The sequence below is a fragment of the Budorcas taxicolor genome, chromosome 4 (assembly GCF_023091745.1).
Source record: "Budorcas taxicolor isolate Tak-1 chromosome 4, Takin1.1, whole genome shotgun sequence".
NCBI lineage: Eukaryota > Metazoa > Chordata > Mammalia > Artiodactyla > Bovidae > Budorcas > Budorcas taxicolor.
The window spans coordinates 9686221-9709561 of NC_068913.1; the positions used below are offsets into that span (position 1 = coordinate 9686221).

The 23341-nt window shown below is 43.4% G+C and overlaps 1 protein-coding gene and 1 non-coding gene across 2 annotated transcripts in view; both read left to right on the forward strand.

Moving 5' to 3' along the window:
• Positions 1–23341, forward strand: part of SUN3 (Sad1 and UNC84 domain containing 3) — a 46910-nt gene that overhangs the window by 16324 nt on the left and 7245 nt on the right. Inside the window, exons 3-7 of the mRNA XM_052639196.1 lie at positions 1733–1836; positions 15236–15276; positions 16804–16975; positions 18253–18337; positions 20791–20906. Coding sequence (XP_052495156.1) covers positions 1733–1836; positions 15236–15276; positions 16804–16975; positions 18253–18337; positions 20791–20906 — 518 coding nt within the window. The remainder of the gene's footprint in view (positions 1–1732; positions 1837–15235; positions 15277–16803; positions 16976–18252; positions 18338–20790; positions 20907–23341) is intronic.
• Positions 12403–12506, forward strand: LOC128047132 (U6 spliceosomal RNA). Its single transcript, XR_008199319.1, has one exon. It is a non-coding gene; the product is annotated as a U6 spliceosomal RNA (small nuclear RNA).

Consider the following 23341-nt stretch of genomic DNA (forward strand, 5'->3'; position numbering starts at 1 on the left):
TTGTTTGTTTAGTGATGGTCACTTTTCTGATATCACAGTGGTCAACCAGTGACCTGACAGTTTTCCTAGAATCAATGAATAAGAAAGAGAGAGCAAGGATGTGAGAACCACTCTTCCAGTCTGGGTTGTTTGGCTCTAAACTGGGACACCATTTCAAGGCCAAACTGGGCCACCCACAACTCTGTCATAATCTCCACCTCCTGTTTGCATGCAGCCCACAGATCCACCCAAGGTGCAAGTCTGGGGTCTTCTCTGGGATCTTTCTTGAGCATGCGTCCAGTGCTGAACACTCACACCGCACCCTCCCTTCCTTTCCAAGCCCTTGTTCCCACATGAGCCTCCATCCTTTGCCTTCTATCCCATGATGTTGGATCTGTCTGCCACTTTCTCCATCCACAGTCCCCTGCCCAGAGGGTCAGGGCCAGTCTGTGTCCTTAATTCTTCCAACAGTCATTATACCCTCCCAGTGCATGGGAGTGGATAGACACAAAGATTGGCCTCTGCACTAGACAATCAGGGCAGCACCAGGCAGATAAGCACATGGAGTCAAAGCAGTTGAAGAACAAGGTCTGTGTTAGCTCCCTGGCACAAGCAAGCTGCGCCAGAAATATTGGCTGCCACCCACACAGCCACTGCCACCATTCTGGAAGATGGTATGCAAGTGAGTGATAATGCCACACTGCTCTCTTGCCGAAAATAATCTGCCCTTTCCTTCAGTCCTCTGGTTGATGCAAGCTTGTGATTAGATTTTGGAATTCCAATAAAGTTGATCTTGTTAGACTTTGCCAGCTGATGACTGTTTCAGTGGAGGAACAATTTTTTGAGCACCTTTTGCTGCCACTGAAAATTATTGTCACTCAAGAACCTAATATAGGACTTCCCTGATGGTCCAGTGATAAACAATCTGCCTGCCACTGCAGGGGACATGGGTGTGATCCCTGGTCCGGGAAGATCCCACATGCTGGGGAGCAACCAAGCCTCCACTACTGAAGCGCATGCACCATAGAGCCTGTGCTCTGCAGCAACAGGTGTCACTGCTGCAAGAAGCCCAAGCACTGCAACTGGAGGGGAGCCCCCTCGGTCTCAACTAGAGAAAATCCCCCAGAGCACCGAAGACCAACTAGAGAAAATCCCCACAGCACCGAAGATCAACTAGAGAAAATCCCCACAGCACCGAAGATCAACTAGAGAGAGAAAATCCCCCACAGCACCGAAGATCAACTAGAGAAAATCCCCCACAGCACCGAAGACCCAACACAGTGAAAACTTTTAAAAAAAATAGTAACTTGCTATAGCTTCCCTCCTTAGAGAAATTTCTATTTATATATCTTGTCAACAAAAATTCAACTAACAATCAAGAAGAAAATAGAGGAATTTTATCCAAGCTAAACCGAGGATTATATCCCACAAGACAGACTCTCAGAAGCTCTGAGACCTGTTCCATGTGTTAGAAGTTGAAGGCACAATCATATACATCTTTGAGACAAAGGCTCATATGTCAAAATGACACACTGATATTTACGTAAAGTTCATCCCCATCTTTGAGGAGCTCTGGTTAATTAATGTGCATGCACACTACACATCAAGGAGGGAGGGAGGAGGCCCAAACAGACACAGAGAAAGAGCTTTTATTTTTTCTTGTGCTGCCTGAAAATATAAATTGTTTCATCAATGTAAAATATAAATATTTCCAGATAAACTCTTTAATCAAAGTTGATCTTTTCTTTAACAGGATTTGTACATCACATGAAGCATAAAGAGAAAGAGTTTCCTCAGAAATCCAGACAAATTTATGCTCTAATTGCAGAATATGGTTCACGGCTTTACAATTACCAGGTGATGTTTCCCTAAATCATTTTGTCTGTTACTCATTTAAAATCTAATGTGCTACAAAGAGAGTCCAACTAGACATGTGTTATATTGGTTTTGCATGTGAATATCTAATAGAACATCTAATAGGTGTTCAAGCTGGATTAAGAAAAGGCAGAGGAACCAGAGATCAAATTGCCAACATCCACTGGATCATTGAAAAAGCAAGAGAGTTCTAATAAACGTCTACTTCCGCTTTATTGACTATGTCAAAGGCTTTGACTGTGTGAATCACAACAAACTGGAAAAATCTTCAATTGATGGGAATATCAGACCACCTGACCTGCTTCCTGAGAAACCTGTATGCAGGTCAAGAAGCAAAAGTTAGAACTGGACAGGGAACAACAGACTGGTTCCAAATCAGGGAACAAGTACATCAAGGCTGTATATTGTCACCATGCTTATGTAACTTATATGCAGAGTACATCATGAGAAACACTGGGCTGGAAGAAGCACAAGCTGGAATCAAGATTGCCGGGAGAAATATCAATAACCTCAGATATGCAGATGACACCACCCTTAAGGCAGAAAGCAAAGAAGAACTAAGGTGCCTCTTGATGAAAGTGAAAGAGGAGAGTGAAAAACCTGGGTTAAAACTCAACATTTGGAAAACAGATCATGCATCTGGTTCCACCTCATCATGGCAAATAGATGGGGAAACAATGGAAACAGTGAGAGACTTATTTTTTTCTGGGCTCCAAAATCACTGCAGATGGCGACTGCAGCCATGAAATTAAAAGATGCTTGCTCCTTGGAAGAAAGTTATGACCAACCTAGACAGCATTTTAAAAAGCAGAGACGTTGCTTTGCCAATGAAGTTCCATCTAGTCAAAGCTATGGTTTTTCCAGTAGTCATGTATGGACGTGAGAATTGGACTATAAAGAAAGCTGAGCACCAAAGAATTGATGCTTTTGAATTGTGGTGTTGGAGAAGACTATTGAAAGTCCCTTGGACTGCAAGGAGATCCAACCAGTCCATCCTAAAGGAATCAGTCTTCAATATTCATTGGAAGGACTAATGCTGAAGCTAAAACTCCAATATTTTGGCCACCTGATGCGAAGAATGACTCATTTGAAAAGACCCTGATGCTGGGAAAGATGGAAGGCAGGAGGAGAAAGGGACAACAAGATGAGATTGCTGGATGATATCACCAACTTGATGGGCGTGAGTTTGAACAAGCTCTGTGCATTGCTGAAGGACGGGGAAGCCTGGCATGCTGCAGTCCATGGGGTTGCAAAGAGTCGTACACAACTGAGCGACTGAAGTGACTGAGTGGTAAAGAATCCAGCTGCCAATGCAGGAAGTGTAAGAGATGCTAGTTCGATCCCTGCGTCAGGACAATCCCCTGGAGGAGGTCGTGGCAACCCACTCCAGTATTCTTGCCTGGAAAATCCCATAGACAGAGGAGCCTGGCAGGCTACAGTCCATAGGGTCTCAACTGAAGTGACTTAGCATGCAGGGTATGTATAACTGCTTCACTTTGCTGCACTCCAGAAACTAATATAGCATTGTAAATCATCTATACTCCAATAATTTTTTTTTTAAAGAAATAATGTTGGGACCGGAGATCTACTAAGTGGTTTTACGACTGCTGCTGCTGCTAAGTCACTTCAGGCGTGTCCGACTCTGTGCGACCCCATAGACAGCAGCCCACCAGGCTCCCCCATCCCTGGGATTCTCCAGGCAAGAACACCGGAGTGGGTGGGCATTTCCTTCTCCAATGCAGGAAAGTGAAAAGTGAAAGTGAAGTCACTCAGTTGTGTCCAAATCTTTGAAAATCCATGGACTGAAGCCTACCAGGCCCCTCCACCCATGGGATTTTCCAGGCAAGAGTACTGGAGTGGGTTGCCATTGCCTTCTCCAGTTTTATGACTAAGAGACCCTAAAAATTCTCCACAGTCTCCAGTCCCTGGAAATTCCTGCCACAGATTGGATGTTTCTGATTCATCAAATTTTTCTGCTTCCTAGTTTCTCCCTTTTGCGATAGGCGTGTCTATGGTATGCTGATCCCACTACTGTATTTTGAAAGTACACAATTTGTTTGATTTCACAGCATCTTAGCTGGAGGGGCGGTTGCTTTGGATGGATTGTACGTGGGGTCTCATCCATATCTGACTTGGATGATATTTAGTTGAGGCATTGAACTTTAGACTTAAGTTGATGCTGGAATGAATGAAGGCTTTGGGGTCTGTTGGGATAAAAGGATGTATTTTGCATGCAGGAACATTAATTTGGGGGGCCAGAGTTAGAATGTCATAGACTGATTGCTCTGTCCCCTCCACAATTCATATGTTGAAACCTAATCCAAGTATTAAGGCTTCCCTATTGGCTCAGTGGTAAAGAGTTCGCCCACCAATGCAGGAGACTCAGATTCTATCTCTGGGTCAGGAAGATCCCCTGAAAAGCAACCCACTCTATATCCTGCAACTTTACTATATTCACTGATTAGCTCTAGTAATTTTCTGGTGGAGTCTTTAGGGTTTTCCATGTAGAGGATCATGTCATCTGCAAACAGTGAGAGTTTTACTTCTTCTTTTCCAATTTGGATTCCGTTTATTTCTTTTTCTGCTCTGATTGCCAAAACTTCCAGAACTATGTTGAATAGTAGCGGTGAAAGTGGGCACCCTTGTCTTGTTCCTGACTTTAGGGGAAATGCTTTCAATTTTTCACCATTGAGGATAATGTTTGCTGTGGGTTTGTCATATATAGCTTTTATTATGTTGAGGTATGTTCCTTCTATTCCTGCTTTCTGGAGAGTTTTTATCATAAATGGATGTTGAATTCTGTCAAAGGCCTTCTCTGCATCTATTGAGATAATCATATGGCTTTTATTTTTCAATTTGTTAATGTGGTTAATTACATTGATTGATTTGCGGATATTGAAGACTCCTTGCATCCCTGGAATAAAGCCCACTGGTCATGGTGTATGATCCTTTTAATGTGTTGTTGGATTCTGATTGCTAGAATTTTGTTGAGGATTTTTGCATCTATGTTCATCAGTGATATTGGCCTGTAGTTTTCTTTTTTGTGGCATCTTTGTCAGGTTTTGGTATTAGGATGATGGTGACCTCATAGAATGAGTTTGGAAGTTTACCTTCCTCTGCAATTTTCTGGAAGAGTTTGAGTAGGATAGGTGTTAGCTCTTCTCGAAATTTTTGGTAGAATTCAGCTGTGAAGCCGTCTGGACCTGGGCTTTTGTTTGCTGGAAGATTTCTGATTACAGTTTCAACTTCCATGCTTGTGATGGATCTGTTAAGATTTTCTGTTTCTTTCTGGTTCAGTTTTGGAAAGTTGTACTTTTCTAAGAATTTGTCCATTTCTTCCACGTTGTCCATTTTATTGGCATATAATTGCTGATAGTAGTCTCTTATGATCCTTTGTATTTCTGTGTTGTCTGTTGTGATCTCTCCATTTTCATTTCTAATTTTATTGATTTGATTTTTCTCTCTTTGTTTCTTGATGAGTCTAGCTAATGGTTTGTCAATTTTATTTATCCTTTCAAAGAACCAGCTCTTTGCTTTGTTGATTTTTGCTATGGTCTCTTTTGTTTCTTTTGCATTTATTTCTGCCCTAATTTTTAAGATTTCTTTCCTTCTACTAACTCTGGGGTTCTCCATTTCTTCCTTTTCTAGTTGCTTTAGGTGTACAGTTAGGTTATTTATTTGACTTTTTTGTTTCTTGAGGTATGCCTGTATTGCTATGAACTTTCCTCTCAGCACTGGTTTTATAGTGTCCCACAGGTTTTGGGTTGTTGTGTTTTCATTTTCATTAGTTTCTATGCATAATTTGATTTCTTTTTTGATTTCTTCTGTGATTTGTTGGTTATTCAGAAGCGTGTTGTTCAGCCTCCATATGTTGGGGTTTTTAATAGTTTTTCTTCTGTAATTGAGATCTAATCTTAGTGCATTATGGTCAGAAAAGATGCTTGGAATGATTTCAATCTTTTTGAATTTATCAAGGTTAGATTTATGGCCCAGGATGTGATCTATCCTGGAAAAGTTTCTATGAGCACTTGAGAAAAAGGTGAAATTCATTGTTTTGGGGTGAAATGTCCTATAGATATCAATTAGGTCTAACTGATCTAATGTATCATTTGAAGTTTGCATTTCTTTGTTAATTTTCTGTTTAGTTGATCTGTCCATAGGTGTGAGTGGGCTATTAAAGTCTCCCACTATTATTGTGTTATTGTTGATTTCCCCTTTCATACTTGTTAGCATTTGTCTTACATATTGCGGTGCTCCTATATTGGGTGCATATATAATTATAATTGTTATATCTTCTTCTTGGATTGATCCTTTGATCATTATGTAGTGGCCTTCTTTGTCTCTTTTCACAGCCTTTGTTTTAAAGTCTATTTTATCGGATATGAGTATTGCCACTCCTGCTTTCTTTTGGTCTCTATTTGTGTGGAATATCTTTTTCCAGCCCTTCACTTTCAGTCTGTATGTGTCCGTTGTTTTGAGGTGGGTCTCTTGTAGGCAGCATATATAGGGATCTTGTTTTTGTATCCATTCAGCCAGTCTTTGCCTTTTGGTTGGGACATTCAACCCATTTATGTTTAAGGTAGTTATTGATAAGTGTGATCCCGTTGCCATTTACTTTATTATTTTGGGTTCGGGTTTATACGCCCTTTTTGTGTTTCCTGTCTAGAGAATATCCTTTAGTATTTGTTGGAGAGCTGGTTTGGTGGTGCTGAATTCTCTCAGCTTTTGGTTGTCTGTAAAGCTTTTGATTTCTCCTTCATATTTGAATGAGATCCTTGCTGGGTACAGTAATCTGGGCTGTAGGTTATTTTCTCTCATCACTATAAGTATGTCTTGCCATTCCCTCCTGGCCTGAAGAGTTTTATTGAAAGATCAGCTGTTATCCTTATGGGAGTCCCCTTGTGAGTTATTTGTTGTTTTTCCCTTGCTGCTTTTAATACTTGTTCTTTGTGTTTTGTCTTTGTTAATTTGATTAATATGTGTCTTGGGGTGTTTCGCCTTGGGTTTATCTTCTTTGGAACTCTCTGTGTTTCTTGGACTTGGGTGATTATTTCCTTCCCAATTTTAGGGAAGTTTTCAACTATTATCTCCTCAAGGATTTTCTCATGGTCTTTCTTTTTGTCTTCTTCTTCTGGGACTCCTATAATTCGAATGTTGGAGCATTTCATATTGTCCTGGAGGTCTCTGAGACTGCCCTCATTTCTTTTAATTCGTTTTTCTTTTTTCCTCTCTGATTCATTTATTCCTACCATTCTATCTTCTATTTCACTAATCCTATCTTCTGCCTCCGTTATTCTACTATTTGTTGCCTCCAGAGTGTTTCTGATCTTATTTGTTGCATTATTCATTATATATTGACTCTTTTTTATTTCTTCTAGGTCCTTGTTAAACCTTTCTTGCATCTTCTCAATCCTTGTCTCCAGGCTATTTATCTGTGATTCCATTTTGATTTCAAGATTTTGGATCATTTTCACTATCAATATTCGGAATTCTTTCTCAGGTAGATTCCCTATCTCCTCCTCTTTGGTTTGGTTTGGTAGGCATTTCTCCTGTTCCTTTACCTGCTGGGTATTCCTCTGTCTCTTCATCTTGGTTACATTGCTGCATTTGGGGTGGCCTTTCTATATTCTGGGAATTTGTGGAGTTCTCTTTATTATGGAGTTTCCTCACTGTGGGTGGGGTTGTATCAGTGGCTTGTCAAGGTTTCTTGGTTAGGGAGGCTTGTGTTGGAGTTCTGGTGGGTGGAGCTGGATTTCTTCTCTCTGGAGTGCTATGAATTGTCCAGTAATGGGTTGTGAGACGTCAGTGGTTTGGGAGTAGTTTTGAGCTGCCTGCATATTGAAGCTCAGGGGTGTGTTCCTGTGTTGCTAGAGAATTGTGGCAACCCACGCTAGTCTAGTATTCTTGCTTGGAGAATTTCATGGACAGAGGAGCTGGCGGGCTACAGTCCATCGGGGTCAAAAAAGAGTTGGACATGACTTAGCAGCTAACCAACAACAGCCAACTCCAGGTATTAGGAGGTGGGTCCTTTGGAAAGTTATTAGGTCATGAGGGTGGAGCCCCTTGACTGGGATTAGTACTATTAAGAAAGAGACCCCAGGACTTCCCTGGTGGTCTGGTGGTTAAAAATCTACCTGCCAGTGCAGGGAACGTGGGTTTGATCCCTGGTCTGGGAGAATTCCACATGCCAAGGAGCAACTAAGCCCGTGCCCCACAACTACTGAAGCCTGTAGCAAGAGAAGCCAGCACAGTCAAGCCAGCCGCTGCTCTGCTGGAAAAAGGGACAGATCAGCGAGCTCACCCAGTCAGCAAACTTGACCTGAGTTCCCTTGGGGCTTCTGAAGTTCTCTGTTCCCCAGTTCATCCAGCAACTTCTGAATCTCAGGGTGCTTGTCGTGAGGAGCCCCTAAAGGGATCGATGGAGCTCGTGTGGTCCCTGCAGCTTTCCAGCCTAGTGAGGATCGTTCCCCAGGGAGTTCACAGGTCACACCGGAAGCACCCTCCGGCTCAAGGATGCTGCTCATTTTGCCCACGCTGAGAATCTGTAAGAATCAGGTCCCAGATGGAAGGGCGTCTCCTTGTGGGTTTGTGGAAACCCGAGATAATTCCTGCACCACAAGGTCCCCACATCAAAGCCAAGGCCCACAGGAGGAGCCAGAGAGAGCTCCTCACCAGAAAAACAGATGAGACGTGGACAGTGGCAACCTCCAGTGATTGCCAAATTGTGATCAACTGTATTGTGATGCCTAATTGTATGGGACACTTTTGCTAGGCTATGGTGCTCAGATGTTTGGTCAAACACTAGTCTAGATGTTACACCGAAGGTATATTTAAAGTAAGTTTAACATTTAAATTCATAGACTTTGAATAAAACAGATTATCCTCCATATGGTGGGTGGGCCTTGTCTAATCAGTCGAAGGTTTTAGGAGAAAAAGACCAAGTTCTCCTAAAAACGAAGACATTCCGCCTCCAGATGCCTTCAGACCTGAGCTGCAACATCAGCTCTCCTCTGAGTCATGGACCTGCTGGGCTGCCCCACAGATTTTAGACTCCCAGCCTCCACAATCACACGAGCCAGTTCCTTAAAATAAGTCTCTCTGTGTAAATACCACATCCTACTCTGTTTTTCTAAAGAACCCTATGCTCCCTCTGCCTATGATATTCTGCCCCAGATCTTTGCAGAAGTAACTCCTCCCTGGCATTTCAGCCCAGCTCAAATGTCATCTGGGAGGCTTCTGTGGCCAGCCGCCTACTGGTGACAGTCCCCGTACATCACGTGTCGCCTCTACTTCACTGTGGGCTCGTTGAAATGAGCAGAGATCTTGTCCAAGCCTGACGCCGTTCCTGGAACACGGAGGCTCCGCAGACACCAGCGCAAGTGGATAAAGGGATGAGTGAGCGTGCTATCATTTTGAAAGGCCAGCTTCCTCTCCACTTCGAGGGTTTAGGTGGATCAGCACACTCGACACTGCCTTCTCCTTAAACATTTCTAAGGCTGAGCATCTAAAGCCGGTATTTTTTCATGCAGGTAGCATTTTACTGGGTCTCCCTGGTGGCTCAATGGTATAGAATCCGCCTTCCAATACAGGAGACACAGGTTCTGTCCCCTGCTGGGGAAGATCCCCTGGAGAAGGAAATGGCAACCCACTCCTGGAAATTTTACCTGGAAAATCCCATGGACAGAGGATACCTGGCAGGCTTGGGATCTCAAAACAGGCAGACTCGACTTAGCAACTAAACAACAACATCAGCGTGTTACTATGATCAATGACCAATGGTTAACCTGTTTTTCACACAGAAGAGAGTTCTGTTAGAAACCATATGAATCTGTGACTCCTTTCCATGTGACTTCTTTATAGATCCCAAGCTACATGCAATAGAAGCTGTTTCTTGGCCTTTTTAAAAATTCAACTAATGATAGATTTTAAGATGTTCCCTTGTCTTTAGACATTATTATTTTTTTAAAAATTTGTTTATTTATTTGGCTGTGCTGGGTCTTAGTTGTAGCATGCAAGATCTAGTTCCCTGACCAGAGATAGAACCAGGGCCCCCTCATTGGAAGCATGGCGTCTTGGCTACTAAGCCACCAGGGAAGTCCTTAGATATTATTTTTAACAGCATTTGATCGCTAACTAATATTCTTATGGATAAATAATATATTCAACAAATACTTATTTCTCAACAATCGAATTGTTTTCAACTTTTCAATATTATAAACATCATTGTTGCTGAATCTTTTCACTCATTCTTGATTTTTTTTACTTAGGATAAACTAAGAGAAGGATACAGGAAGGATATTCACAATTCTTAGGTGACCGTTTAATAGTGAATCTTAATTAATACCGCTTTAAAAAAAATTTTTGGCCACAATGCATATAGTATTTTAGTTCCCTGACAAGAGATTGAATGCATGCCTCCTGCAGTGGAAGCATGGAGTCCAACCACTGAACTGCCAGGAAAGTCCCAGTATTGCTTTCCAGAAAGTTAGATGTGCCCCACCCCCCAATCTCCCACCATGGCGAGTGGGAGGATAATGCACGAGAAGTTATTTGTAAGTACATTAAATACAGGTAGCACTTTATCCTCCAATGGGAGCGAATCTATTTATAGATCAGAATGCTGGCTCAGAACAATTAAGGGAATTTCTGTGTGTGCCTAAAGCAACACAGCTATAAATTCCGGAGATGAAATACAAACTCCAGCTTTGCTGCGCATGGCCATTGGCCTATCCTGTTTACTTACGCTAAGGACACAGTTCAGCTGTCACACACAGTACAGTCTCAGTGACCATATACTCACCATCACAATGAAGGGCTTAAGACCAATGATTGCAAATTACTTGCTCCAAATATTTAATTGGTTTAGATCTAAAACTCTACGTAAAGCAGCAAGCTTAATGATCTAACCATAGGTGCAATCTGCAATCAGTGTATTAGGTTAGTCAAAAAGTTCCTTTGATTTTTCAGGTAAGAATAAAAGACACATTTTTCATTTTCACCAAGAACTTTATTGAAACATATTCATCATTTTGTTCTATTATCTTTTGCCATTTTTCAGGCAACTTCATAATTCCATCTTCCCAAAATGTTTTATCTTTTTGAGCAAAGAACTGTTTCATGTACCTTTTACAGTTCTACAGGGAATTGAAACTTTTTCCATTAAGAGAATTTTATAAAGACTGAAATAAATAGAAATGCAAAGATGCAATGTTTGGTGAATAGAGCAGATGAATCAGAACTTCCCAGCCAAGCTGCAACAGTTTTTGCCTGGTTATCAAAGAAACATGCAGTCTTGCATTATCCTGATGGAAGATTATGTGTTTTCTGTTGACTAATTCTGGACACTATTTATTGAGTACTAACTTCAGTTGGTCTAATTGAGAGCAGAACATATTCATTTGGTGTGGCTGGTGGTGGTTCATTTCACTTGCCCTACAGTCTCTTCAGCTTTTCATTGTTCATCACAATTAGTTTTAAAAATAGACCATTTTCATTATGTTTCAGTAGAGAATCACAGGTGGAAATATGGTCAAGAAGGCTTTATGTGGAACCCTAACATCAAAGCGATTAACGTAACCAAGCTGGTGCAAATGATTTTCAACTCTTGATTCGGATGTTTTGAGTTTGGTGGCTATCTCCCACGTGGTGTAACACTGAGTAATCTCACTTCATGTCGCGATTTGATCCCTGTCAACTGGTCTACCCGAACATGGAGCATCGTTCAGCCAGAAATCTCCAGCACCAAACTTCACAGACCACTTTTTACATGTTCGATCACTCACAGCAGCTTCTCCACAAATCTTTGTTTGTGTTTCAGCTGCATTTTTATCTTTCTTGATATATTAAATATGCCAAAAATGGGATATGCATATTATGCCAAACATAATATGCCAAAAATGTTCCTTTTTTCTTTTGTCTTCAATATTAAAATGGCCACACAAAAATTCACCAGTTTAATACGTTTTTTAAAAATGCACATTGATATGTCAGCAGTCACAATGCAATCTAACAAAATTGTTTCAAACTGAGTTAAAGACAGCTAAGCACTACTAGAGCCATTTTACAGGAAAAAACCTAAACGAACTTTTGGCCAATCTGACAGCTTCCAGGATTCACCTGGAAGTTACAGGGTTTAAAATTAGATAACTTGCATGCATGCTGAGTTGTTCAGTCCTGTCTGACTCTGCGACGTAAGGACTGTAGCCTGCCAGGCCTCTCTGTCCATGGGATTCTCCAGGGAAGAATATTAGAGTGGGTTGCCATGTCCTCCTCCAGGGGATCTTCCCGATCCAGGGATCCAATCCGCATCTCTTCTGTCATCTGCATTGGCAGGTGGATTCACTGGGTGGCAGATTCTTTACCACTAGTGCCACCTGGGAAGCCCTAACTTGTGATAGTTTTGTTTAAAAGAGAGAGAAGAAAAGTACTGGCCACCTGAGGCATTTGTGAGCTCTTGCATCCAAACTGTCCCAGCTCGAAGTATCGGAGCCACATTCTAAGACATAAAGTTTTGGATCTCAGTCAACCTTACCTGAAAAAAACAAAACCGCGCTCACCTTGGCAGCTCATATACAAAAACTGGAACAATGCAGAGATCAGCACAGCCCCCATACAAGGACGACTTGCAGATTTGTGAAGGCTTCCATATTTTAAAAAATATTTATTTATGTTTAATTGATAAGTCTTCCATATTTTTAAGGGTAAAACAATGAAACAACAAGAAGAAGCGAGGCTGTGGCCCTGCCCACAGCTGTTTCTTTGCGTTCTCTCCTTCACCTTGTCATTTCTCAGGAGGCTGCCAATTCTACACCCATTCAACTGACTGCAGATGCCCACTGGTCTTCCTTTAATGGGCATGTTTAGGGTTGGGCAGCAGGTGCTTTGTTGGAGTTGCTTCAAAGTCTTAACGAAGGCTTTGGACGGCTGTCCTAACCTTCCATGGGGCTCTGCCCACCTGCCAGGAAGGAAGCCCTGGGAAAGTTCTCAGGAGACCCAGCACGTTCTTATCACAGGAGCCTCATGGAAGGGATGGATTACCAGCCATATGCAAAGCACGTCGTCGAGGTTTCCTTTTTTCCCTGTGGACCGCTGTCAACTCTTGTCTTCCCCACTCCCTCCCACCCACACGCAATTCCGCTGTTACCACGTTAGGAACAAACGAAGGGCCAGCGTTGAGAACTCCAGGAACTGACGTCACACCCATCTTTCACGTTTCCTCCTTTTCCAGTCCTTGTTTTCTATTCACTTCCATTGCCTCACTCTTTTGTTCAATGACTTTTTATTCTATGTTTGTTCCTAAAGTGGAAGCCACCTGAAGTCTTTTTGGGAATGAGGCAAATGCTTTCAAAATTAGGAAAATGTTAAGCTGTCAGTTCAGTTCAGTTCAATTCAGTCGCTCAGTCGTGTGCGACTCTTTGCGACCCCATGAATCGCAGCACGCCAGGCCTCCCTGTCCATCACCAACTCCCGGAGTTCACTCAGACTCACGTCCATCGAGTCCGTGATGCCATCCAGCCATCTCATCCTCTGTCGTCCCCTTCTCCTCCTGCCCCCAATCCCTCCCAGCATCAGAGTCTTTTCCAATGAGTCAACTCTTCACACGAGGTGGCCAAAGTACTGGAGTTTCAGCTTTAGCATCATTCCTTCCAAAGAACACCCAGGGCTGATCTCCTTGAGAATGGACTGGTTGGATCTCCTTGCAGTCCAAGGGACTCTCAAGAGTCTTCTCCAACACCACAGTTCAAAAGCATCAATTCTTCGGTGCTCAGCCTTCTTCACAGTCCAGCTCTCACATCCATACCTGACCACAGGAAAAACCATAGCCTTAACTAGACGGACCTTAGTTGGCAAAGTAAAGGATTCATTTATCAGCAAATTAGTGAAGACATACTTTCTATATGTTTTTTTAAGGGTAATAAAACAGAAAAAAGTAACAGAAATGCAAAACATTGCCCCTAGCGAGAGGAAACCTATTCAAACAGCAATTGAAACACTGGAAATAAGAATTTCTCCCTACCAAAAATCAGCTCCCAACTCCACATCTCTGTACAAAGAAAAATATTGAGGAGAGCCTGTGATAAGTTACATTGCTCACTAGTGAGAACCTACTGTATAGAACAGGGAAGTCTACTCAACACCCTGTGGGGACCTAAATGGGAAGGAAATCCAAAAAGGAGATACGTGTATACAGGTAGCTGATTCACTTTGCTGTACAGCAGAAACTAACACGTCATGAAGCAACGATACTCCAATAAAAATTTTAAAAATGAAATTAAAATGCTCAGCGGAAAAAAAAAAAGCGAGGTAATTGTTTTCTGTGCAGTGTGCAGTGGCGTGGATAAGTCGCCCCTAGTGCCTTGAGCCATTTTAACAGCAAACTGATGGGAAGCCAGAGTTTGAACCATGAAAGCACAGATGTCGGCTGGGAGGATGGGCCTTGTCTGTCAGAGAGCACACGGAGGGCTCCTGCGGTCAAAGCGATCCGAGGAGCCATTTCATGGCCCAGCCCCCGGAACTGCCCACGGGATCATTACTTGGAGAACGAGTCTGCAGACGCGATTGGGGATCCTGAGGTGACGTCCTGCATTTCCCAGATGGTCTCTCGAGCGCACTGAGACATGTCCTCATGAGAGACACACGAGCAGAAGCACCGGGGGCGAAGGGCCTGTGGGGACGAGGCTGAGGCCTGGGTGGTGCCGCCCCAGCCGGGAAGCCCAGGGCCGCCAGAAGGTGGAAGAAGCAAGGAACAGACTCTCTCTGGAGCCTCAGAGCAAAGTACGGCCCTGCCCACACCCTGCCTTTGGACTTTCGGCCTTCAGGCCCGTGAGAGAATTCACTGCTAGCTTTTCAGCCATTCCCGGGGGATCCAGGAACCCGAGTGGCACGTGGCGCCTCCCACACAGAGGAGCTGGTGGGGGGAACTGGGGTGGGGGCGGGCCCGGCAGCCTGAGTGCCTGTGTGGACCGCCTCCACCCAGGCCGTGCACATCCTCCACATCAATAGGATCGTCAGCCTGGCCGGGGCACCACCTGTTCAAACACAAGATGGTCCTTCTGAGACACGCTGGCGGTGTTAGATAAAGCGTCTGTGATCCTCCTGATGTCATGGCTAATGGAAGCCAGCAGTCAGCTTCCTCATGTAGCAAGGGGATGCTCCTCACTGTTTACAAGGACAAGCCTCGGGGCTGGACGTCTCTGCGTCTCCTCTAAATATCACTCTCTGCAGGAAGATGCAGATGTCTTAGAGACTGTGGGTCCTACTGGCCAGGGGTGTCTATCCAGGGTGGTCCTTGATTTCCTTCCCCTCCACAAATAGGAAAAACAACTCCACCCGAGTAGGCAGGATTTGAAATGATCTGGCTTTGCTCTGTTTTATTTTTCAGGCCAGGCTTCGAATGCCAAAAGAGCAACTGGAACTTTTAAAGTGAGTGAGATATTCTCATGTGTGTGACTTTCTGGTGTGTGACCAAACACTGGAATGCTTTTGTAAAATTATAAAACGAATTTCTACTTCTGTGGATGCTTCTTGAAGGGAACATACACTGGAAGCTACTTTCAGTATTCTTTTTTTTAATGGGATAAAATTAGAAAAATAGACCAGGATTTAATTATGAAGCCATTAAAAATAGTTTTAAAATATATTTGGTTATTTGAGAAGTGTAGTGGGACACAAAATTATTTTGTTATTTAATACAACTTTTTTGCATGGGATAAAAACTTTTACAAAAACTATTAACAGTTTCTATTTTTTCAGCAGTTTTGCATTTTCCAAACTGTGAACATAGATTGATTCATAAGTTTTTGTTCTTTTGTTTGTTGTTTTTAGTCACTAAGTCATGTCTGACTCTTTGCAACCCCATGGACTGTAGCCCACCAAGCTCCTCTGTCCATTGGATTTCCCAGGCAAAAATGCTAGAACGAATTGTCTCTTCCTTCTCCAGGGGATCTTCCTGACCTAAGGATTGAACCTGCGTCCCCTGCATTGGCAGGCAGATTCTTTACCACTGAGCCATGAGGGAAGTCCATTTCATAAATTGGGGGGAAAGAAGTGGCTTCCCTGGTAAAGGGAAGGCCAGCGGTAAAGAATCTGCCTGCTAATGCAGGAGACACGAGTTCAGTCCCTGGATGGAGAAGATCCCCTGGAGGAGGAAAGGACAACCCACTCTAGTAGTCTTGCCTGGAAACTCCCACGGACAGAAGAGCCTGGCGGGCTACAGTCCGTGGTCAGAAAGAGTCAGGCACGACTTAGTGACTAAACACACACACACACACACACACACACACACACACACACACACAATAAGTATTAACAGTACTTACATTTTTTCAACATAAAGAAATACCCTTTGGTTTGACATTTTCTTATTCTCTCTACCAGTAACTTTCAAACTGTACAAGTAGCAGAGCCAATTCTTGGGAAGTAAAATCTTGCACCCTTGAGCTGATGAAAGGCAGCTGCCCCACCCTCACCCCGCTCCCCTAAGCCCAGACTCCTGGGCCCCTGAATCTTTCAGTCACTCGTCTCTAAAGGCTGGTTCACAGGATTTCAGGGCTTTGGTTGGCATCCCCACTCAAAGTGCAAGGTGTCCGGGCCCTAAGGCGGTGAGAGGGGGTTTGGGGCACTGTGACGTTGCCCAGCTCAAGTCAGTGTGGCCTCGATCCCCGAGGGAGGAATGGGATGAGTGAAGTCCTTTGAGCCCCCCTTCCCTGCACAGAGCACAGCCCACGCCTGCGATGGATGCCCTCAGGAGTGCTTCCCGGAATGTCTTTGCTTCTCATGCACAGCGAAGGGCAGTTCTCTAGAAAAGAGGGCATCGCCTGGGCACCCCTCACTCAGGGTTCTCTTCTGCAATGTTAAGCGCCCCTGGGTTTTGCTGGCCCTGAAGCCCAGCGTGGGGCTGGCAGGGAGCCCACTGCTTCCTCCTTTCACCGTGAAGGTCTCCATTCACAGGAAGGAGAGCCAGACTTTGGAAAACAACTTCCGGGAAATTCTCTTTTTAATTGAACAAATAGATGTTCTGAAGGCATTGCTTAGAGACATGCGGGATGGTCTGCACAATTACAGCTGGAATGCCGACATAGACCCCACTGAGGGCTGGAACCACACCGAGGTCATCGAAGAGGTAAGTGAGTCTGGGAGGGAGGCAGGGGCGTGTCCACTCTCTGAAACATATGTGATGGGGAAATGTAATGATGGCTGGGATGTGTGGTCTGTCTTCTTCTTGAAAATTCCTTTTCTACATTAGCTTGTAAAGTGAAGTGTTAGTTGTTCAGTCATGTCCGACTCTTGCAACCCCTTGGACTGCAACCCACAAGACTCCTCTGTCCTCGGAACTCTCCAGGCAAGTATACTGGAGTGGCTAGCCATTCCCTTCGCCACAAGATCTTCCCGACCCAGGGATCGAACCTGGGTCTCCTACATTGCAGGCAAACTCTTTACCATCTGAGCCACCAGGGAAGCCCCTACTTTACTTGTACTAAAGCTCACCCCTAGAAGCACACTTTTTCTTATTGGCTGTGTCACAGGGAAGATTTTTTTATTGCAGTAAGACTGACTTTCCACCCAAATAAGTAACTGACTGTTTTATTTTGCAGTTAAAAAAAAAAAAAAGACTGCTCATTCACAAATGGCAGTCTCTGAACGTTTATACACAAATACTTAAATAGTAAAATATTTTTATTCAGGGACCTAATGCTAGTGTATCTGACCGAATGAGCACCAGATCAGGCAACATGATGATGAAGACCAAGAGCTTAGTTTTACGTCTTCTCCTTCTGTTAGCACTAGCTTCGTTTCTTTTTCCTGAGATTCTGATTTTTGAAGCACACATTCTGTTGACCCTGACCACCACTGCCTCCAAGCCCCCATCCTCATGGCCCTGGGACAAGTGCTTTTGTCATTTAGAACTCAGACCATTACATTCTCTCAGGATGCTTGGTTTCTTAGACTCAGAACATCCTTATAACCCAATATTGATTTAAGAGATGAATAATTTCTAACACAAGCAATTGTGTGTTCTGTGTAAACTGCCTCGATCCCCAAACACCTGCAGAACGCTCCAGTCTTCATTGCTAAGCAGGACACTGAAAGGGGGGCCCAGCAGGTCGCACATACAACCTCCCTGGGCTGTTCCACTGTGCGAGCATTTTGGGGTGCTCTTCAGGGGACTGACATGCTGCCTTCCTCCACGACCTTGGCGAGGGGCCCAGCACCTCTCAGCTCCCTGACACCTCAGCTGCCTGTGAAATACGGATCCCACTGATCTGCGGAGGCAAGAGGAAGAACGTGGGTGTGTTTGGCTGATTAGCAAACGTAGGCGCGAATCAATATAGTAAATTGTCAGGACTCAAGAAGTTGACGGAAATTGTTAACAGGAAACTCTTTTTACAATTTGTACAGGAAATGTCCACCTTGGTGAATTACATACTGAAAAAGCTGAGAGAAGATCAAGTCCAGATGGCTGATTATGCCCTTAAGTCAGCAGGTGAGTAAAGAAACGTTAAGCTCCGTGTAAAAAGTCAGGACTTCAGAACGATCTCCGTTCACTAGCGTCTGTGAAGAGGACCACAGAGAAAGCCTGCCTGCCACAGCAAGTTTGCATAAGCATCACAGACTTCATTGCATTTTGTCTTCAACATACAAAAATGACTGCTAATGACTAGTCTCAATGCACCGTTAGTGATAAGTAAGTGATAGTGTCTCCACTGTATGTAATGCCCTTTTAAAAAAAAATTTTTTTTTTTTTTTTAAATTTTGGTCTGCACCGGGTCTGTTGCTGTGCCAAGTTTTCTCCAGTTGCGGTGGACGGGGACTACTCTGTTGCGGTGCACGGGCTTCTCATTCCGCTGGCTTCGCTTGTTGAGCACAGGCTCCAGCCTGCGGGCTTCCGTAGTCGCAGCACGTGCGCTTCGGTAATTGCAGCACGTGGGCTGGTAGTTGTGGTGCACAGGCTCAGTTGCTCCCTGACTTGCGAACCTGGACCCCCTGCCTTAAGAGTGCAGAGTCTTAGCCGCTGGACTGCCAGGGAAGTCCCTGATGGGGGCTTAATACATGTAGATGTGACAAGTCGTGAGGGAAGGTCAATGGGTGAAGTTAAAGTGACCTCTATGCTTATACAGTTTTGAATTTTACACAAATTGGTAAGATATTACCTGTAAATTGACTTTGAAAAGTTAGTGATGTGTATTAATATTGCCAGAGCAATCACTAAAAAGAACACAAAGTGTGTATAGAGGGAACCTACCTCAACATAGTAAAGGCATCTCTGACAAGCCCACAGCTAACATCGTACTCAGTGTGAAAAGCTGAACGCTTTTCCTTTAAGATCGGGATCTGGACAAGGGTGCCTGTTCTCACCACTTTTGTTCAGCATCGTATTGGAAATCACAGCCATAGCAATCAGAGAGGAAAAGGAGTAAAAGGCAGCCAACTGGGAGAAAAAGAAATAAAACTATCACATTTGCAGATGACACGATACCATTTATAGCCATAAAGACTCTGCCAAATAATTATTACTTACATAGAGATTTCCATAGAGATCATCAAAACTCTATTAGAATAAGTGACATTAGTAAATTCAACTGTATATGTTTCATTTTCAAATGCTTATGATCAGAAATTGGAAAAAGACAAAAACAGTCCTATTCACAATGACAGTGAAAGACAGGAAATTCTTGGGTATAAATTTAATAAAATTTTCATAGGATCTGTGTGCTAAAAACTGGACAAATGAACAAACAAAACCCACAAATGAAAGAAATGACAGAAGACCTGGACAGATCTTCCATGTTTGTGGATTAAAAGTTACAATATTTTTAAGATGGCAGTTCTCTCTAGTTTGTTGGTTCAGTACAATCCCGATCAAAATCCCAGCACAACTGTTTGTAGAAGTCTATGAACTCTCTCTAAAATAGCTGAAGCAGTTTTGAAAGAAGAACAAATTTGGAGAACTCCCTGATGTTAAGCTACAATAGTATAAAGCTACAGTAATGAGAATGTGAAATCAATGGAACATAATAGAAAGTCCAGAAATAATCCCACACTAATTAACTTTTGACAGTGGGGAAAAAGCAAGTTGATGGTGCTCAAAGAGTTGGACATACAGTTCCAAAAGGAAAAGAATGGATAATTTGGGCTTCATCCAAATTTAAAACTTCTGCTTGGCAAGAAGATATTGAAAAGAATGAAAAGACAAGTCACAGGCTGGGAGACAGTATTACAAACCACGTAGCTGACAAAGGACTTTCATCCAGAATTTATAAACACTCTCAAACTTCACTATTGCAAATCCTACCTTCTCAGAAAAGGCACTGGTGATTTGATATTCACTCATACTTGTGTTTTTTAATGCTGTATTTTGATACCCAGATGGAATTTAAGGAAGTGATTTGCATTTTATTTCTTATGTATAAAACACCTTTTACTTCTAAAATGAATTTGAAGGGATAATGTTTGATGAGTATATTTTTTATATCTTTGATTAAAATTAAAGCTCAATGAATCTGAAGAAAGGCTATTATAAATACACTTGTTAGTATATTTATGACACTTGGTTTTTCTGCTTTTGTTTTTGAGTAAATCGGGCTTATTTATCACAAAAGCTGTTAAAATGTGGGAATCCATATGTTTCTTTAGGTAATAAACACAATCCACCTAATAGTTCCATGTCTAAATCAGTGGCTCCAGATTTCATTTTTTTATCATAATGTCAGTTCTAGAAATTTTGTGAAACCACAGAACAAACATGATTTTCTCAAAGTGACGAGATTTCAGTGGTAATGAAAGCTGAAAATCATACTTTTACCACCAATTTCCTGGTATGAGTTTTACCTCATTTGTAAGTTGACCAGTAATAGTTTTCCAGCAACATTAAAATCTAAATCGTGTTTTGAATTGTGTGATTTTTTTTTAATTTTGAAAATTATTTTATCATATCAGGAGCCTCTGTTGTTGAAGCTGGGACCTCAGAAAGTTACAAAAATAATAAAGCAAAACTGTACTGGCATGGGATTGGCTTCTTAAATTATGAAATGCCTCCAGACATCATTCTCCAGGTAAAAGTTAGATTAAAAATAACCTGTTTATATTTTAGGATCTTGTTCCTATTATTTATCATGAAAACATTAATGTCTGAAAGAGATGCTGCTCTGAACTTGCCAGAGAACCTGAAACCATCTGCTTGCATTTTTATAGTCATCAAAATACATTATTTCTTATTTTATGGGCAGAAAACTATGATTAGCTAATTGATTATTTTAAGGTCAGTGAACTAGACTATGTTCTTCTCAACTAGGACATACACATTCCATATCTTCTCTTAAAGCTGATTCTGTAGTCTTCCTTTTCCAGCAAAAACTTCAATCACTTGACAAATATTTGTTGAAGGTGCATGACCCCTGAGTGCAAGTACTGTGCTTTGTGCTATTCAGGTCACCACATTTTTATAAAGCCCAATTTTAACAGCAGAAATTTCCAAGTAAGATTTTCATTAACATTTCAGTTCGATTCAAAAGGCCCTTGATACCAACTGACAGTAGAGCTCTCAACCATAATTACACACCTGAATTTATTTCTAATTTAGAAATACCTTCAGGGGCAAACCTATAAATCTCAGTCCAGAGTACAGTCTCGATCTAGAAAATGGTGGACATCATTTATCATCCTTAGCACTGGTCCCAGCATCACTGTCACCACCATTATCATCTCTATTATCTCTATTATCATCATCACCACCATCACCACCGTCGCCACCATCATCAACAACCACCACCACCATCATCATCACCCATCACCACCACCAGCACCACTACTGTTATCACCACTACCACCTACCATCACCACCATCACCAGCAGCAGCAGCAGCACCACCACCACCACCACCATCAGCAACCATCACCATCATCATCATCACCACCATCAAAACCACCATCACCACCATCACCACCACCATCACAACCACCATCACCACCATCGCCACCATCATCACCAACCACTGCCACCATCATCATCACAGATCACCACCACCAACACCACTATTGTTATCACCACTACCACCTACCATCACCACCATCACCAGCACCACCACCATCACCACCACCATCATCAGCAACCATCACCATCATCATCATCACCACCATCAAAACCACCATCACCACCATCATCACCAACCACCACTGCCATCACAACCACCATCACAACCACCATCACCACCATCATCATCACTCATCACCACTGCCAGCACCACTAATGTTATCACCACTACCACCTACCATCACCACCAGCACCAGCACCACCACCATCATCACCAACCATCACCATCATCATCATCACCACCATCACAACCACCATCACCACCATCGCCACCATCATCACCAACCACCGCCACCATCATCATCACCCATCACCACCATCAGCACCACTACTCTTATCACCACTATCACGTACCATCACCACCATCACCACCACCATCATCACTAACCATCACCACGATCACCACATCACCACCATCATAACCAACCACCACAACCATCATCATCACCATTATCACCACTATCACCTACCATCACCACCATCACCACCACCATCATCACCAACCATCACCATCATCATCACCACCATCACAACCATCACCATCATCACCACCATCATCATCACCACCATCGCCACCATCATCACCAACCACCGCCACCATCATCACCAACCACCGCCACCATCATCACCAACCACCACCACCATCATCATCATCACCACCATCACCATCACCAGCACCACTACTGTTATCACCACTATCACCTGCCATCACCACCACCACCATCACCATCATCATCATCATCACCACCATCGCAACCACCATCACCACCGCCACCATCATCACCAACCACCACCACCACCATCATCACCACCATCACCACCACCATCACCACCATTGCCACCACCATCACCAACCACCACCACCACCATCATCACCAACCACCATCACCACCACCATCACCACCATTGCCACCATCACCACCAACCACCGCCACCATCATCACCAACCACCACCACCATCATCATCACCACCATCACCATCACCAGCACCACCACTGTTATCGCCACTATCACCTACCATCACCACCACCATCATCACCATCATCATCATCATCATCACCATCACAACTACCACCACCATCATCACCAACCACCATCACCACCACCATCATCACCATCGCCACCATCATCACCAACCACCGCCACCATCATCACCAACCACCACCACCACCATCATCACCACCATCACCACCACCATCACCACCATTGCCACCACCATCACCAACCACCACCACCACCATCATCACCAACCACCATCACCACCACCATCACCACCATTGCCACCATCACCACCAACCACCGCCACCATCATCACCAACCACCACCACCATCATCATCACCACCATCACCATCACCAGCACCACCACTGTTATCGCCACTATCACCTACCATCACCACC